The sequence below is a fragment of the Vipera ursinii genome (assembly GCF_947247035.1).
Source record: "Vipera ursinii genome assembly, chromosome: 3".
NCBI classification, from domain to species: Eukaryota; Metazoa; Chordata; class Lepidosauria; order Squamata; family Viperidae; genus Vipera; species Vipera ursinii.
Genome location: NC_139516.1, coordinates 108808976 through 108828159, shown reverse-complemented (window position 1 = coordinate 108828159; position 19184 = coordinate 108808976). Strand labels below are relative to the sequence as shown.

Sequence of the window (19184 nt, the reverse complement as noted above, 5' to 3'; positions counted from 1 at the left end):
GATTTTTATCATTTGAAACTGTACAAATCTTGGTTGGATATAAATGTTAATAAGACATGCTCTTTGATGTGTCAGATTTCCTATATTCACATGGGCAAAACCTCCCAGTGTGACTGGGAGATTATTAAATCTGTCCTTCAAGATTGCCAAAGGGAAGGTCTTAAAAACAAGAAAAGGCCAGTAGTATTTAGGTAATTTGCAGGGTAGTAATTTAGGCTTTCTCTAACACTTCTTTATGACTGAGCTCACACTGTAACTTTGTAGCCTTAGTCCACTATTAATTACCACCTTGATTCTTATTTCCCTTTGGTCTGTATACATTAAACATACTCATCAAGTCAGAATTATATGTAATTTCTGGTTTTAACTGTAGCATAAACTTTGGTCAACCAATGTTTTAGCTTTTGAAAGAGCTCCTGACTTACTTTCTTTTTTCCCCTAACCAATTTACCTTTGAAAAAGCACAGTCAGTGCTGTATCTGGTGCAAGGTGTGCTGCTAGATTTGGGCCACAAGGTGGAGAAGTCTGACTTAGGTTCCAGCTACTTAACTCATTATTAGCTAGAGAGAACTTGCCTGAGGATCGGCTCCGGCACAAGGCACAAGTCCGAAAGCTCCGGAGACAAAACCTCTGGTCTCGGGGACTGACCCAGATTGGATCCTGCAACTCATTATTTCCTTGGTCTTTTTCTTGCTGGGTTTTTTGTTTCATTTACATCCCTTGGAATTTGGCTTCTCTATATCCAAAATAAAACTAAAGCTTTGGAAGTCAGTGTTGTTGTTTTTTCTCTAGAAGGTCCAAGATCTCAACAGGCTTCCTGCAACTTAGGCATGCTACTACCAGTCTGACTGTACTATGTTAGAAAGATAGATCTGTGTCACTCTAATTCTCTATAAAGCATGTCTGGCTATACATTCAAAAGAGCTAGTGTGTAATCTTCAGATAGAAGAGAAATTTTTGGTCCGTTTCAACTCTCTCTGTGGTCATGTTTAAAAAAAAAATCAAACAAAAATCTTTCTTTCATCAACATCCATTGCTGATTTACTTCAATTGCCACCCTGCCATTTAATACTGCTTACATTTTCTCATTGAGAAACAAAACAGGTATTTTCCTTTTATACATCCTCTCAATCAATTTTCTTGTTTTCTCTGAACTTGCTCCCCTCCTCCAGTCAACCTGTCACTTGCCTGGCTTTCTTCTAGTGACATGGCTTTTTCTGCTATATTCCCCCCCCCCCCGCCCCAGTTGGAGCATATAGCTCTTTGATCCCTCTCCTCCTCCCAGGAGTGCTTGTGGTTTTAAAGTGCTGATGCTAATCGGATTTGAGTTGACTTATTGTCAAAGTAGCTTTCTGTGATCCTTGGAGACTATTTTGGACTTAGAGTCAAGATTTGGATCTTGGCTGTAAGCCCATAGGGACCGACTTGTTTGCTACTGCGGCATCTTGAACACCACTCAAAAAAACCCCTCTTAGTATTAGCAAGTAGTGGGCTGGATTTGAGAGGAATGCCATATAGCCCATTGGAAGACAAGAGATGAACTACTGAGTTTACAGGGCAACTAGCTGTTCCCTGTTTTCTATGCCCCTTTTTCAAGAGCTGTCAAGATCTGCCACCAATAACTGGACAGACAGTGCATGGCTTTTTCAACAGAGTTGGACCTATATAGGAAAGAAGGGTATGGTTTTGGCTCAAGTTACTAATTCTTGCTGACTTGTGATCTCTGTGTGATTGGACTGACAGATGTTCTTGCATTTGGTGTTAACGGCATTAAGCTTTTGGTGCTAAAGAATGTCAGGGTCTGTGCCAATAACTCTTTGCAGCAACAGTTCGTGGTTGTAACTGAATATTTTTCACACTGCTTTGAGCCTTATGTGTGCCAGCTAATATACTTCTTATAGTAGTTTGAATAAGATGGCACTGATTAGTAGTATCTCAGTGATTCTGTTGTAATAGAAAGATTGCTACAAGGTTTAGACTTCAGTTGTCTATTGTGGCTTAAACTGGCTTGTCAGTCTTTAGTCTGATGAAGGCTAATGGGTCTTAGATTATTTCCTCTTAACATGCTTACAGCTTCTATCAGAACCCTGGATGGTTTCTGGAATAATATGTTTTGCACAATAAATATGAGCCTGGCTAAATGTTCTATTTTATATTTGTTGAATTTGAAATGCCTGGATGAATTCCATTCTCTCTCTCCTCCACTAGAGAAAAGGGTCATATTATGTGGTTGATTACTCTGGTATCTGCATATGTCCTACTTGTAGCTGTGGTGTTTCTCCCTAAATTAATGTAACATTGTTTTTGTTGTTCTTTTAAGAAATTGAATTTGGCATGCCATCCAATATACTCTGTGTAGCCACACCATGATACCATGCACATATGCTTCAAAGCTTGACTCCATCTACACCTTAATTTTTTGCTTTCTATTCTTATTTTTATATCAGCATTTTGCTGGGCGGTTAGTAGTCAAGAATTACCTTTACAACCTGGATTTGTGGCTGAGACCAAAGACAAACATTTCACGGAGTGAATGGGAGGAAGCTCTAAGGAACAAAAAGGAGGTGGGTTAATTGAACAAGGAAATGTTCAGAGGGGAGGCCAGATTTACTGATTAAGTCTGATAGAACTCAGTTATCTAGATTCTATCCAGAGATTCAGCTAATGTTTTTTTTAAAAAAGCCCACAAGATATTGATAGTGTTTGTTTCCAAAACTACAAACTCCATGTGTAACTTGCTAAATGTCATCATTATCATATATTATGGAGCTGTCCCAAGATACAAATTTATTGCAAATATATATTGAATTTCATTAGTTTATATTATGAATAGTGTAAATATTTTCTGTGATCCACAGACTGTTTTGTTTAAGTGTTTTTTTTAAAAAAGCAGATTCTGCCTTTGTTGTTATTCAATAGTTTAGAAAATATGGAATTAGTGCTTTTAATAAACTTTATGCTAATAAATAGTGTGCAATTCTTGCACTGATTGGGTACATTTATTGAGAACTGAACAATGTTCATAATAGCTTAGGATTATAATTAAGGCATTTTGCTGTATTGTTTTTCTTTGCAGGTGTCCTTTTTAATGTTGTTTACCTCTGTTTTATTTTGTGTACCATAAAAATTACTCTCCAAACTGTTGGTATGCAAGTGGCCAGGATGGCGTAGAGGTGAAAGTGTTGTAATGACATTGAGCAGATCCAAGTTCAGATCTACCTTCTGCACAGAAGCTTCTGGACAACACTAGGCCAGGCACACACTCTCAGCCCAGCCCATCTCACACCATTGTTGTTCTGGGGGAAAATAAGAGAAAGTTCTATAACAGTTTGTGAATGAAGGGAGAAATATAAATCTAAGAAATAATTAAATTCAGTTAAAACATGGGGAAAAAATCCTCACAGCTGTATTCCCACTGAGGCAGATAGTGGTCACTTTGACTGTTATTTTACTATTTTAATGTTTTTCATTCTGCTCACCATCCAGAATTACTTGGGTGGGATAGGAGGTGAGAATGAATGAATGAATTTATTAATGGGATGACACAAAAACAGTGAGCAGCCTTTGTTCAATCTATGTTTTTGTCAAAAAGTTTTGGTAGGGGGGGAAAAGACAAAATCCTAACTATCCATTGTATGCAGGCAGTAAAAAAGCTACCTGTGGAAACAACCTGGGAAGGCAAGAAGATCATGGCCCAGCACTAAGATGCTATAGGAGAAAAAGGGAAAATCTCAGAAGTAGGGAAATGTGAGTTCCTTACCTATGGAAAACCATTAGGGGAATGCATGAAACAAAACAACCACATAAACAATTGTTTTGAACCTTGGACAATCCACTGTGTACATTTCCATTGAATGATTCCAAATCAGCCATGGTTTGGCAGAAATTTAACTCAGAACAGATTGGTTGTTCCAAGTTGCAAATGAGGAAAAAATCAGGATGAGATGAGTAGGGGTGAGAACATCACATCCTCTCTCTCTTAAGCGGCTCCCAGCTGCTTTTTTGTTCCATCTACCTGTGCTGGCCGGAGACATGAATTCAAGGACTGTGAAGAAATGTAGCTGCATACCAAGGATGACCATTCCAACATCATTTAGTTTGAACGTGACTGGACAGGTGGGGACTAATGCAGGGAAGGATCTTGGAAGGAGGAAATTACACTTGGGAATTTGGTGTGCAACTCTGAGATCTGGCTTTGCTCTACTGCACTGCACTTGACCTTTGGTAAGGTATATCTTTCTCATAAAATGGGATCATGGATCATTCTTGCTTAGGGTTCAAGGCAGCTGTTCTGCGCACAGCCTTTTTTCTCCAATCTCCCTCCTATCTTTCAGTTTCCAAATGCCACGTTACCTGAGAAACCTCACTGGATAGGATGTCAAGGAAGCAAATCTAATTCCCGGGGTTTTCCATGTGGACTCTGGACTCTCTTCCATCACCTGACAGTTCAAGCAGCATGTCAAAAACAGCCTAGTAAGTAACTTGAAAGCTCTATATCTCATTCATCACACTGAGCTTCAGAATAGAAGGCCTGATTCCACAACCATAGTCCTTGATACACTACTCTACCATTTTGAGATTTGTTTAACCATAAAATACAGTCAGAAATATATTTACAATGTCCATTAAATTCATCGTGTTTTCACCTTCATCTCTTACAGACAGAGGATTTTATATGTATTGTATTTATTATTCTTTTGCCAGATTTATACCTTAGATCCCCCCCCCAGGATCTCAAACCAGTGTGCATTGCACTCCCTTCCTTTTATTTTTTCCCCCAACAAGAAGAACTCCATAGGGTAAGCTTATGCTGAGTGATAGCGGTCCAAAGTAACTCAGTGAGGTTTCCTTGGGGAGATGCATTATCACCTGGATCTTTGTGGTCCTTTTCCAAAACCTTACTGAGTACACCATGCTGGCTCTCACAATCACAATTTGAACGTACTTAGAGAACATTTTGGGAGTTGGTTCATCATTGAATCTTGGAGCCATGCTGGTGCAGTGGTTAGAATGCAGTATTGCAAGTTAATTCTGCTGACTGACAAGGGTTTGATCCTGACCGGCTCAAGGCTGACTCAGCCTTCCATCCTTCCAAGGTCGGTAAAATGAGGACCCAGATTTTTGGGGGCAATATGCTGACTCTGTAAATTGCTTAGAGAGGGCTGTAAAGCACTGTGAAGCAATTTATAAGTCTAAGTGCTATTGCTATTGGCAATGTTCTGTTTTTGCCCATTCATCTCTCAGATTAAAACAAAAAGTAATAAAATGTCACAAATGTTCTCATATCATTTTTAATATTATTTGTGATGATTAAAAAATCTATCTTCCTTTTCTTATGAGAAGTTATCATAAACCATGACAGTTCCTCTTTAATTCTATTTTTTACAACCATTGCCCTATAAAATCCCCTATATTCTCATTCATTCTCTGTCTGTCTGTCTGTCTCTCTCTCACACACACACAAACACACACACCAAATCACCATTATTGCTATTTCTTTCCAGATACCAGGCTGGTCAGATAGCATCAGTGAGCTTGAGGGTCAAGAGGGCCCTTGAACCAGTCCCTCTAGTCCAAGTCCAGCATTGCAGCTACTATGCTACTGCTACTCTACACCAGTTCTGCACTATTTTGTCACACCTCATCCAAATAATTGTATTGTAGTTTTATGGCTTTGAGAGAGAGAAGGGAGCATTTAAGCCGGAAACATAACTTAGACAAGAAATGGCAGAAATGGTGTGTCAACACTGTAAACACTGGATGTTCCCGCTCTGACAACTGATGGAAATTGCAGCCATTTTCTCTTTGCTTTTAACATGCTTTTTCTGGTATTTAGAAATCAGGTGCAGAAGGGGAGGCGGGTTGGGATAAATGCTCAAGCTCAGGTAGCCATGATAATAAACACTCCTTTGTGAGAACCCAAGGACAAACTGATAACGTTTTGGCGGGTTGAGCTGGGGAGAAAGCACACGTTTCAGGCTAATTGGAGAACGTGATTTATGACAGCTTATTGGGGGTGGGAATTGGACTTTGTTACTTTCTATCGGGGGAAGGGAATTCAGTTTTTGGGTTCAACTATGTAGTGCTGATACTTGTTTCCTGAATAAAATGTTCTTTAAGGAAGAATTTTTGCCTTGAAGTTCTTTTGATAGGTTTCATCTATCGGAACCATGACATGGTGATTTGGCCTATATATATATGAACATGCTGGATACTTCTCCATTTACATTCATATAGTACTCATTTGCTCTGACAGTAAAATATTTCATTTTTATGTGGACTGCCTAGCCACTTCAAAGTAGCAAAGAAATAAGTTGATTTTTGATTAACGAGTGATAAATTATTTTTAATAAATAAATTAACTCTTAGTTGTACTTCTTTTTCTCCTACAAGATTCTCATTTTTATACCTGTTTTGATAAGGTTTGTCTCTTTTAAAAAAAATATCAGGGGCATTCTTCCCCTTTCATCTGTTGTAAACCAAAATCGCTCTGCTTTGGAAAAGAAACATGATTTGAGTTTACTTTAGGAAGATGGTAGTTGTTGTGGGTTACTTTGTTTAACTTTTTTTTTTTACTTTGGTGTTAACAATTCTGTCCTGGTCTCATTTTCAGCTTCCTCAGGTACACCTGAAGTTCTTCCTACAATGAGAAGATACATCCGCAGTTTCTTTGCCTGCAGGGAGTGTGCAGAACACTTTGAAGCGATGGCAGCTGAGTCTATGCATGAAGTGAAGAACAGGGATCAGGCTATCCTGTGGCTTTGGTCAAGGCACAACAGAGTCAATGACCGCTTGGCAGGTGAGGATTCTGCTCCTGGAAGTGGACTTGTTGACCATTTTATCCAGCAAATATCCTGTTTCTCTAGCAATATATAGGCTTTCAGAAGCTTACATAGTTGTTGGATTTGCCTCAGAAGAATGGCCCTCGGAGCTAAGTTGGTATGGAAAGAGAACAAGCTCACCCATTGAGTTTCCATGATTGAGGGTTGACTTTAACCTGGTCTCCACGGTCTTAGTCCAACATCTATACCACACTGGCTGTGTCATTGGACTCCCAAGTCTTTTGGGAGCTGGACTCCATAATATCTAAAAGAGTACAGCTTCCACCTTTGAAAAAAGTACTCAGTGTAGGAATTTTAAAAGAACTTATAAGTCAGTGGCTACAATAAGGACGGCAACTCCATTGTTAAGCACTGTTGTCATTAAGCGAATCACCATGAATCACTTAGTATGATATGACCATGACCATGATTTACAATTTCCTGCCAGCTTCTCCATTGACTTTGGATATTGGAAGCTGACTGAAGGTTGCAAATGGCAATCCCATGACTGTGGGATGCTATGACCTTCATAAATGTGCGCTGGCTTCTAAATGCCCAAATTGCAATCATGTGACTGCAGGGATTCTGCAAGTAGCTGCAACTTCAAAGACCAATTATAAGTCTCTATTTTCAGCACCATCATATGGTCAAATGTCTGCTGAATAAGTGGCTGGTCAGCAAGGACTACCTGTATATTCTGACTTGAGTTCCATAGAACATAGAATAACAGAGTTAAAAGGGACCTTGGAGGTCTTCCATTCCAAGCCCCTGCTCAAGCAGGAAACCCTATACCAATTCAGACAAATGGCTGTCCAGTCTCTTTTTGAAAGCTTCCAGTGATGGAGCAGGTAAATAGGGATGTGGTGGCTCAGTGGGTTAGGACGCTGAGCTTGTCAATCAGATGGTCGGCAGTTTGGCGGGTCAAATCCTGAGTGCCACATAACGAGTGAGCGCCTGTTACTCGTCCCAGCTTCTGCCAACGTAGCAGTTCGAAAGCACGTAAAAATGCAAGTAGAAAAATAGGGACCACCAGGGTGGGAAGGTAACAGCGTTCCGTGCGCCTTTGGCGTCTAGTCATGCCGGCCACATGACCACGGAGACGTCCTCGGACAAGCGCTGGCTCTTCGGCTTTGAAACGGAGATGAGCACCAGCCCCTAGAGTTGGAAACGACTAGCACGCATGTGCAGGGGAACCTTTACCTTAGTGATGGAGCACCCACAACTTCTGAAGGCAAGCTGTTCCACTGGTTGATTGCTCTCACTGTTAGGAAATTTCTTAGTTCTAAGTTGCTTCTCTCCTTGGTTAGCTAGTTATCTTGATTAGTTATCTCCCTTAGCTTCTTTTTACAACAGTTGATTGCTTCTGTCAAAAGAGAACTGTACTCTATCTCTGCCCCCAGCAATAGCTTCCTTTTTTTGTCTGGAAAATTTGATTTCAGTTTACATAGCAAAAATTTCAAATATGAAAACTTTCATTTTAAATATTGTTCTGTAGTTTTCCTTGAAAACCGTTGATGTTGAATGTGTATCGGGGAAATTGAACATAAGTAGTCTTGACCTATAATCACAATGGAGCTCTAAATTTCCACTGCTAAGCAAGACAGTTAAGTGAGTTTTGCCCCATTTTACGATCTTTCTTGCCACAGTTGTTAAGTGAATTACTGCAGATGTTAAGTTAGTAACACGGCTGTTAAGTGAATCTGGCTTCCCCACTGACTTTGTCAGAAGTTGCAAAAGGCGATCACGTGACCTGGGACACTGCAACTGCCATAAATACATGCCAATTGCCAAGCATCCACATTTTGATCATAGAGAGGCTTCAACAGTTGCAAGTGTGAAAAATAGTCAGAAGTCACTTCTTTCAGTGCCGTTGTAACTTTGAATGGTCACTAAATGAATGGTTGTAAGTTGAGGACCATCTGTCATTGCTTGTTTCTAGAAGTTCATTCTACACTTTAGTGCAGTTACCTTCCAGGATGTGCTAGCCTTTTTAATAGCCACCTCTCCTCCACTGGATCTATTGCTCTAATGCTGGGGTCTGAATTGAAAAATAGACAGTGGCCAATTGATTCTGTATTGTGATGGCACAAACTAAAGATGATCAGAGTTCTTGATAGAAGAAGCTTCCTCATCTTTATTTGTTAGTTTGCACTCAGGGACTGATTGAGGGAGAGATTGTTTCTTGATTTAGATAGTTCCAATTATAAATGGAAGCATTTTTGAAACACACATACACAGAGAGAATTTTTATTTGACTGAGTTTACATGCTGCATCTGTTTTGCTGTCTCTAAAACAAAATAAATATTTTTTCTTTCTGAGAACGCTTTGCTTAAGAACTCTATTAGGCCCAACAGGCTAGCTTTCTGGCTTGCGGAGTCCTCTAACTCCCTCCTTCAGCAGCCCTGAGGAGGCTGCCATTTGAAAAAAGGCACCTCATCACCACCCACCATGCTGAAGAAAAGCCCCCTTCCCTATAAAAGGAGGAATTGTAGCAAATGTTGTGAGCAAGAGAGAGAGCATTGTGAGTTGACCCTGCCCGCCGTAACAAAAAAATCACTGAAGAATACTTGGATCAGAAGGGGCAGAGAGGGTCAGACAGTAAACACCAATTCTTGTTGCCAGAGAGGAGTCAGCAGCTGGTGGTTTTGAACCAGCGACTCAGCTACTAAATCTTCTTCTTCATCTTTTCTACTGGGGGCTTCTAAAGGCTGACACGTGCCTTGAGAGGACCTTCCTCCAGGACTGCTACCCAAGTGCTGTGCTTCTCACCGACAGATGCCGTCCCTTGTTCTACAGTCCTGTTTTCCCTGACAGGAGGAGGAATTAGGTGACTCCCCTTGACAGATGATTGTGAGAGGAGACTCATTGACCAAGCAGAGAATCAAAGGAGTTATTTACTCTTTGTTTCTCTTGGGTTTTCCCACCCTCTCTGTCTATCCCTAGAGTCATAATCTCTGATCTTCTAAGGCATAGTTTCTTACTCCCTTTACACAGCTACCCATCCATACATTTATTCCTCCAAGCCCAGGGTAAATAACAGCCACTAAACAGGCTAAATCCTCTTCAGAATTTCACCAGAGCCTTTAGAAGATGCCCGTTTAAGTCAGTCTCTTAAACGCTTTGGACTGTCAACAGTCCAAGGGAATGTTGATGGCAAATCTACTAACCATAAGGTAATTGCCCAATGAATGTAGACAGCAAATTCTTTATTGTAAGCATTTACTAAAATTATTATGTTATATTTCAGATATCCACAAGTTTCCACAGTTTAAATCTTTCTTTGTTCTTCTCAGCAGATTCTCAATATAGAATGCTTGTCTGCATTTTGGAACGCAAATTCCACACATTCTGAGAGTGATCATATCCATTCAGAATTAAACCAACTCATTTCATCTAATTCAGAAAATCAGGGGCAGCCCACTAGGTAGACCAGACTAAGAAATAGACTCCAAAGAAAGACTGAAATTACTTTGACTGAAACTGACCGTAATAAAATAATCTTATAGTCTGATCCTGCTGCACCTTCTTCTCCTTCTTATAATCTGTCGAATTTCTCTGGACTTAAAAACTATTTCAGCCCTTTTTTCCTGAATAGAAGCTCTTCCATATGTCTATAAAGGTCGTGTTCCTTTTCCTCTATGTTGTTGTTAGTTGCGAAGTCGTGTCCGACCCATCGCAACCCTATGGACAATGTTCCTCCAGGCCTTCCTGTCCTCTACCATCTTCTGGAGTCCATCTAAGCTCACGCCTACTGTTTCAGTGACTCCAAAGGTTGACTTGATATAATTGGGTGTATTTCAAATATTGGATACTTAGAAATGATAAAAACTGGGTATCCTTTGCATGCCCCATTCTGAAAAAATATGGGGAAGCAAAAGTTGTTTATTTATTTACTTTTGCTTTTTCAAAACATTTATATGGCCATCCAGTTCAAACAGTTCAACTCTGAGTGGTCTATAAAATTCAATTAAACAAAAATGCAAAAGGAAAACAGTACAGGTAGTCCTTGATTTATGACCACAATTGAACCCAAATTTTCTGTTGTTAAGTTAGACATGTTAAATGAGTTTTGCTCCGTTTTACAACCTTTCTTGCCACAATTATTAAGTGAATCACTTAATATTTGAATCACAATTATTAAGTGCATCACTGCTGTTAGTAATGCGGTTGTTAAGTGAATCTGGCTTCCCCATTGAGTTTGCTTGTCAGAAGGTTGCAAAAGTTGATGCCATGACCTGGGGGCACCGCAACAGTCGTAAATATGAGTCAGTTGCCAAGCAGCTGAATTTTGACCATGTGACTGTGGTTTTGACCATGCAACAATGGTGGTAAGTGTGAAAAGTCACTTTTTTCAGTGCTATTACAATTTCGAACAGTCACTAAACTAACTCTTGTAAATCGAGGACTACTTACATGTGCCACTAAAACAAAATAAAACAGTTTAATGGTTTGTTGTATTTCACCAAATGTGACCTCAGTTTATCTTCACTCAGGTTCTTGGATTTTAACTGCTTAAAGTTCTTACTATAGTGGTCCACTTTGGCAAAGGCAAGTCAGATGTTAGATAATCTACACGGTGCTTTTTTTCCAACAACAACAACCTGGCACTAAGAAAAGCTGATTCATTTCTAAGATAGAATCATGCAGTTTTACTTTTGTAAGTGAAAATAATAGTATTATTTCCATGATGATCTGCTGCAGTCATTCCCCCCCCCTTAAAAGGTAAAGGTTCCCCCGCACGTGCGTGCTAGTCGTTTCTCTAGGGGCCGGTGCTCATCTCCGTTTCAAAGCCGAAGAGCCAGCGCTTGTCCGAAGACGTCTCCGTGGTCATGTGGCCGGCATGACTAGACGCCAAAGGCGCACGGAACACTGTTACCTTCCCACCATAGTGGTCCCTATTTTTCTACTTGCATTTTTACGTGCTTTCGAACTGCTAGGTTGGCAGAAGCCTCCCCCCCTTAGGAATAGCTTATAATTTAAATTTTGGAAGTTCCTTGCTTGCTTTTCTTGTCAGAGTAGAATTATCTATATATGCATATATACTATATATCTATAATAGACATAATAGATATAATATTTCACATTTCACAACCCATAAGGTTGGACAGGACAGGATAGCACCTTCAGTCAACTCACTGAATTGGAACATAGAAAATATTGGAAGGCTTGTAATAACAAATGAATGAATAAGGTTATTTTTATCAGGTTTTTTTTCACCCAAGCTTTTACATCCTTATCAGGAGATGGATTATTGAAGCAATTTTTCTGCAGAATTTTTTTCTTGGCTAAGAACCAGGGAGTTCAAAAGTTTGCATTGCTTTCAAAGTAATGAAGCAAATATTTTTTTTCTCTTCAAACCTGTTTCATTGTCAACCATTTTGAACATGCTTTTATGGAAAAGCAGCGTTAATATATTGATGCGTACTTCTCTTCATATTTTATGTCACAGTTACTGAAAACACAGTAAAAATTGTTGAAAGCATTAGCTTTCATAACTATTTCCGTAAATATTTAGAGACATCATCTTTGGGTTATCTTTTAATTTTGGAAAATGAATTAGCATTGATCAGCTTTTAAAGCAAATCACTATATACTAGTAGCAGTTTTATTTAAGATACGGTATGTTTATAACTAAATGCAGTACAGATAAATAAAATTGTATACCATATACACCAACACCATTGTAGGAAATTAGCTAATGCAATATAATAATCAATATAAATGTTACCTAATACTAGAAAAACTTTGGTATAATCTACAGTGAATAATGAGTTAAGTTTTCTGGCTTCATAAATGTCCAACATAAAGAAGCATTTTAAGGGCTTTTTAACAATAAGGTACTGGATGCAGTAATTAGTCATAAGTCAAACCAGTCATTTATAGACTAATTAGCTTGTGAATATTGATGTGTATGAGAATATTATTTGAATATTCATGATAGTAAGACTTTCATTTTTTTGTTCAGGTACAGAAAGTGAAGATCCCAAATTTCCCAAGATCCAGTGGCCTCCCAAAAGTTTGTGTCCTTTATGTCATTGCACCTCAACTGATAGTTCTTTGCAGGATGGGAAAAAGTCTATGTGGGATGAGAATCAAGTCTTGATGTTTCTCAAATGGCATTTTTCTGAAAAAAACATTTACATGGATTCTCCCCTGGAGCATCAAAGAAGAAATGTTCGAAATGTTGCTCAACAAAATCATGAAGCTGAACGGAACCTGGAAGGGGGAGGAGGAGGTGAAGAGAATGGCCAAGACCATCAAAAGGAACCAGATGAAGACAAGAAGGCAGAGCAGCTAGAGGCAGGGAAAGTGGAAAAGAAGAAATACGATTTGGGGAAACCTGGTTCTCCAGAGTGGCATAAACCAAGCATTGTCAAGATGAGCACAAAGGCAAAAGAAATGGTGGAGGATATTGTTGATCTTGATACATTTAGTGAGCAGCATTTTAAGAGCAAAGCCTTGAAGCTGGCAAGACAGATTAGTGACAGAGAGAGGCGGACTAAGAGGGACACTCGGCTGTTCCTGATGGAGAATGAGGGCCACCACTCACTTGATTATATTAGAGAGTCCCTGAGGCACAAGAACTTGGGAGACAAACAGTTCTCTGGCATCCAAGTGGAAAAAGAGAATACTATGAGGGGAAACCAGTGGTTCTATATTCTGGGAATGGGTTTCTCCCGGTTGGATGTCAGCTTGTGTGTGCTCTTGTATTTGCTTTCTTCTGTCTGCCTGTTGGGCATGTACACCTTCTTTCGCATGCGCAGGGGTTACCGCAAGGCCCGGCTAGGCTACTCATTGACATGAAATTGAAGCAGAGGTACAGCAGCCATTAGGTAATGGAAGGGGCATTTGATGTGGTGATCTTTCACTAAACTAACAATTCCTATACTGAATATACACAGATGAAAGAGTACCTAGTGAACAGACTGGTCTGTTTTGTCACAGTTGCTAGATCCTTTATATATATTTGTACCAGAATGAAATAGCTGAGTGTAGTGACAAAAGGGGCATGGGGTCATATTTCAGAGCACACCGTGACAGGCTGTTTGTCTGAGGAATCGGGGGCCTTTTATTTTTTTGGTTTGTGGTGATGGGAGAGGATTAATAAAGAGAAAAGATTCAGATCTCATTAGATAAATGTAGTACGATCCTCTTTTCAACAGTCAGAACATAACGTAGAAACTATTGCTGTTTTAAGAGAAAAAAAGCATGACAAGTTTAGGACCAGCAACAAAGTTGTATTTCTGAAATCTTCGTGCCTTGTGTTTTGAGGTATGTCCAAGTCCTGTAACATTATGAAGAAGCCTTATGGCCTAGGTATACAAAAAGCCTAAAATACTGTGCTCGAGGATCTCTTGAACACTTTCAATCTGTTTTCCAAAGCTTCTGTGCCACTATAAAATTACACTTAGTAAAGCCAGATATATGGTGTTGTTTGCAAATGGCAGTAATCACGCAAACAAAAAAGAATTAGGTTCTCCCTTCCATACCCATCTAAGGTATAAATTGAGGGAGTTTGCTTGCCCTTCTGCATGACTTCTTGGGGTCCTGCATAGAATATACATTGCTATACGTTGTATGTATTTCCCATGCAGCCCAGCTTCTTCCCTTGATCAGATGACAGAAGGCAAAACAGCCCTTAAGGTTTTTGAACTTGAACTCATGGTGTAAAGAATTAAAAGCAGCTGGCAACAAGTTCGGGTCAAGACGGTGCAGTGGAATAGATAGATCAGTATGAGTCAAAACCTCCTAACCAGGGCAGCAGTTTTTACTAGCTGCTATCTTTGTTCAGTCCTTTTGCTGCGTCCTTTCTCTTTCTCTCTATATCCTGGTAGCTTCAGATTTGATGTCATTCCCCTTTTCTATCCTACCCTGTAAACTTACATCTGTTCTAGTTTTTTAACCAGGTGATCTTCATATTTTACTTAATAGAAGAGAAGAAGTGAAAGCAAAGATGCATTTTTTAGGAGTGCATCTATCTCTCCCTGAACCATGAGTTGATGATTTTTGATATCATTAGAATTATCCCTGTTGGGGCACCTGCATTCAACTGGAAAGAGTTCTGGAGGAGAAGAAATTAATCAGGACCTCTAAGGATCCTTTTGGCCATTGGTTTGATTGCTGATGATTACTTTCTAAATGTTTTTCAGCTGCCTCAGTGTGGAAAGAATAGCCTAGTCTAGTTTAAAAAGAAAGAAGTTATTGATAAGTCAGATAAAGAGTTAATCTAGCAAGATTTCTTCACTGGGGAAGAATGATAAGACTTTAGAAGGTAGAAGACAAATGGTACACCTAGGTGTCTAATAAAGACATTGCAAACTCCTATTCATTGCAGTTATCTGGTGCCATTACCCTAGGACAAGGATGAACAACCAATTCTGGGAGTTGAACTCCAGAGATTGTAATTTTACCATAGTTGCCTATCCCTATACTTGGAGGAAAGTGACTAGTCTAAAATGTTGTATCTTGACAAAACATCCGAAGTGAATTAATCACTAGCATCCCTCAATTTCTTAGATTTTTCCAGCTCATCAGGAATTGAATTTCTCATCTGGCTGAGATCAGAGAAAGCCATGGTCTGAATTTTAGGATCATATTGAGCTTGGTTTGGGAGCTTGAATAATTTAATCCAATCTTAGATAGCTAGAATCTGTAATGCTGATGTCAGTTAGTTGAAATGACCAGTATTTTTCTCTCTTTTTCAAATAATCTTATTAAGAATTACAAGTAGGAAAAATAAAAACTAATACAAACTATGAAAAATATAAAAATAGGAAAAAATACAAAAAAGAAAGGAAAAACAGAAGTAACACTCCCCTTCATCTTGGCAGGTAAATACAATTTCAATAGTTTAGTACTATTTCTCAGTTCATCTACTCTATATAGTCATAACTCATTTGTTCACTAGAAAACAAAATTTAAAAGCTTTGCCATTTGTTCTTTGTCAGCAAAAGTCCAGTAAAGGAAACCAGATATCACTAATTTTCTATTTTATGCTTGATTGAATAAGCCAACACTGAATTTTTAAAATCCTTAAGTTTTAAACCCTTTAAATATAGTCCCAGACTTTAATTGGTCTCTTTTGTAAGTCCAGTAAGAAAAAAGTTATTTTTATGGTTAATTGTACATCATTTGGCAGTGAAATATCTATCAGTTTCATTTGCATATTCAGTATACCTTTATATATTTTTTCTGCTTGACACAGTTAAGTCCACATTCTAATTTCATACTTATCCATTGTAGCTTATTCTTTTTATCTAACCTCATTGTCCCATGTTCCATCATATCAAATAGCTTTGAAGACCAATATTCAAAAACTTACATTAAGCTTGTTGCTCCGTTATTTATTTCTTTGTTAACAAAATAAATGTATTATCCTCTAGCTTCCTCTGGTGTCAAACCTTCATGGTCCCATTATCATGTTTCCTCTTTAAAAAGCCCAAACAATCACCAATTCCTGCAAGAAGAATTCTTCTAATTAATTCAAAATTTTAATTCCAAGGCTATCTGGACTTTTAATCCTTGTTACCATTCCAAAATCATGTTCTATACATTTTTTGCTGTTTAATTCAAATGTTAATATTTTTCCAGAGCCTTTAAAATGACATTTAAAGCATCTTTCTCCAAGGAGAAGGCAACTCACTCAATGAATACAGCAAATATTTTCAGGACAATAAAAGAAATAATTCAAAAAGTGATTAAGAAATGAGGGCCAGGCAGGCTTTATGTCTTTAAAAGGCTGCTTGATAGTTCAATATCCCTCCTCTCTCAGCCACTCAACACATAAGCTGACCACAAAACAACCATTCCCTGTGATCTACTCACAAGGAGGAGCTGTCTGGAGTCACATGGGTTATCTCAACAATCTCTCCTTCCTCCAGAGAGATTTTGTTGGTCATTCAGCAATAAATTTCCTCGTACACCTGGTCCTGCTGCCAGCAGAATGTTTCTCAATCTCAGGAACTTGCTGTCTGGACTTCAACTCCCAGAATTTACTAACCAACTTGCTGAGGTTGAGAAACACTGCCCTAGACTAAGTTTCATTAGACGGTAGTATTTCAAATGATATGAACTCTGATATAATTTAATGCTGTAGAATATTTAAGGCTTCCCTTGGTACTTTCTAACAATTATGTGCCATATGACTATGTGTCTGAAGTAATAGTATGGTTAAAATAGAGAAACAAAGGGTCAGTAAAATTACTATCCCCAATTAAAATGTTATGGTCTGTGGGTCAAAGACTTAACTAAATGTTTACTATGAATCATATTTGCACTAAATGAGAAACACTAGACTTTCACAGGTAGCATATAGTTCAGACCAGCCTGGTTCTATATTGTCGAAAAAAATTTCTGAGAGTTTTGAAATACAGCTTTTTGATAGAACAAGATATTTCTTTAATTGTAAATTGCCATTGCATTCTCTTATGGTTGTTTAATGTTTGTTTAATAGTTGTATGGGTGGTCAAGGTAAGATGTACTCTATACTCTATATAATTCAAATTATATAAATATCTTTCATAGGCTCTGTGGTAAAAATGATGCTACCATTCCCTTGTTTCTTGTCTGTTAACATAATTGTAGTCTCAACTATTAATTTATTCAAGGGACAGTAGATTTGAAAGACTATTCTAAAAACCTGTTAATTATTCTTTGCTATCATCTGTTTAAGAGGTTATAATTCGGTGTGCTTTTTAGTCAGATTTTAATAGCTAGGGTAGGAATTAATTCTTCTACTCTCATGGAACATAGGACCATACCGGTACTACTCTCAAAAACTGTGTATTGCCTCAAAAATTAATTTCAGAGTTCCTCAAGTCCTATTTAGTACAAATTGTACTAAATTGTATGAGAGTATGTGTGCTTGGACAAGGATGGGGAGTTTAAATGATTTACCAAATGTAAAGGACTAATACAAATAATAGAAGTATTCCTAATAACTATGTATTCCTTCTTTTCCCTTTATAAGCAAAACTTAGAACAGTTTTCTTCCAATTCACACAGAAGACTATTAGAAGCTGGAATGTATTCTATTGATCAGATCTATCTTGTAAACGGCCACTTGACTATCCTATAGTGACAATAATGAAGTCTTCTTCATTCCTTATAATGTAAAATGCGGATGAAGATCAAGACTAAAAACCAAAATCACAGAGTAGGCCAATAAGATTAAATAGTATGTCCTTCTTGATCAGATACATCTCTGACTCCAACTAAATAAGAACATAGTACTGAATGAGGTTGGCTGGTCACATTCTGCTTCATAACAAATGTGGTTGAGACTGGGATGGAGGATGGGGAATTACCAAGCCACATATTAGTGCCAAAGACTGACTGCCCAATAAATGAGTAAGTGTTATAAGTATAGTCTACACTGAAGTTGCTAATTAAATGATCTTCACAAATATGCCTTATGTTTCCCAGAATTTCTGTGGCAGTCTACCTCAAAGGTCATTGCAGAGATAAACTGTCCTTAACCATCTTGCCATATGATATAACAAATTTGTCTGTTAGATTTTCTCCTATGCTATAATGCTGGTTGCCTTGTAAAGGAACACTGAAGGAGCCACTTTAAACAGGAATGAAGACTTTTTGGTCAGCTTTTAGTTCTTTAGAGCCATGTGAGGCTGGTTTATGGGTCTAGGACAACTCAGCATGGCCAATTCACCACAGTTAATTTGCTGTGGCCAGTTCGCTGCAGGACAACTCACCACAGGACAAGAGTTACATTAATATCAAAGAAATGGTGGAATAAAATCATTAAAGGATGTAAAAGGAGGGACAAAATGAAATGTGAATGATAAAAATTAAAATATTTTTAAAATTATTTTAAATACTTGAATTGTTGAATTATCTCACAGCAAGTTGCCCGCTGGTGAGTTGGCTGTAGCGAGTTATCCCATGGTGAGTTGGCCGTGCCAAGTTGTCCCATTCCACTGGTTTATTGCATTTTCTTTGTATTCCACCATGCTGCGTGGAAATGGTCCAAGAAGCCTCTGTTTACCCAAATTATTTGACCTAGTGGAATAAATTTATTTTTGCTAATAAATAAATGTGTGTATGTAGCCTGTGTATTTGCTTTATGTTTCTAAGATTATGATACATTGCACTGACTAGTGGGAAGGAAGTGGGAAGTTTATAAACTAAATCATACACACAGGCACAGACACACACACTGAGAGATTACACAACTATTGAGTTTTTTTCTAAAATAGATTTAGAAATTGAAATTGAAGTTACTCCATAAAACTTGCTGTAAAATTCCTTTGTACCTTTAAATTTTGGAAAAAAAGATAAGATTTCTTTTGTTCTTTCTTTTTTAAATAATAATTTTGTTAAAGATGATAATTGCAATAGTAACA

At 38.2% G+C, this 19184-nt stretch overlaps 1 protein-coding gene across 1 annotated transcript in view; it reads left to right on the top strand.

Annotated features, from left to right (window-relative positions):
* QSOX1 (quiescin sulfhydryl oxidase 1) overlaps window positions 1–18881 on the top strand; it is a 46075-nt gene extending 27194 nt beyond the window's left edge. Inside the window, exons 8-11 of the mRNA XM_083358704.1 lie at window positions 2448–2564; window positions 4335–4473; window positions 6614–6799; window positions 12788–18881. Of these exons, the coding sequence (XP_083214830.1) occupies window positions 2448–2564; window positions 4335–4473; window positions 6614–6799; window positions 12788–13626 (1281 nt within the window). The 3' untranslated portion in view covers window positions 13627–18881. The remainder of the gene's footprint in view (window positions 1–2447; window positions 2565–4334; window positions 4474–6613; window positions 6800–12787) is intronic.
* The last annotated feature ends 303 nt before the right edge of the window (window positions 18882–19184 follow it).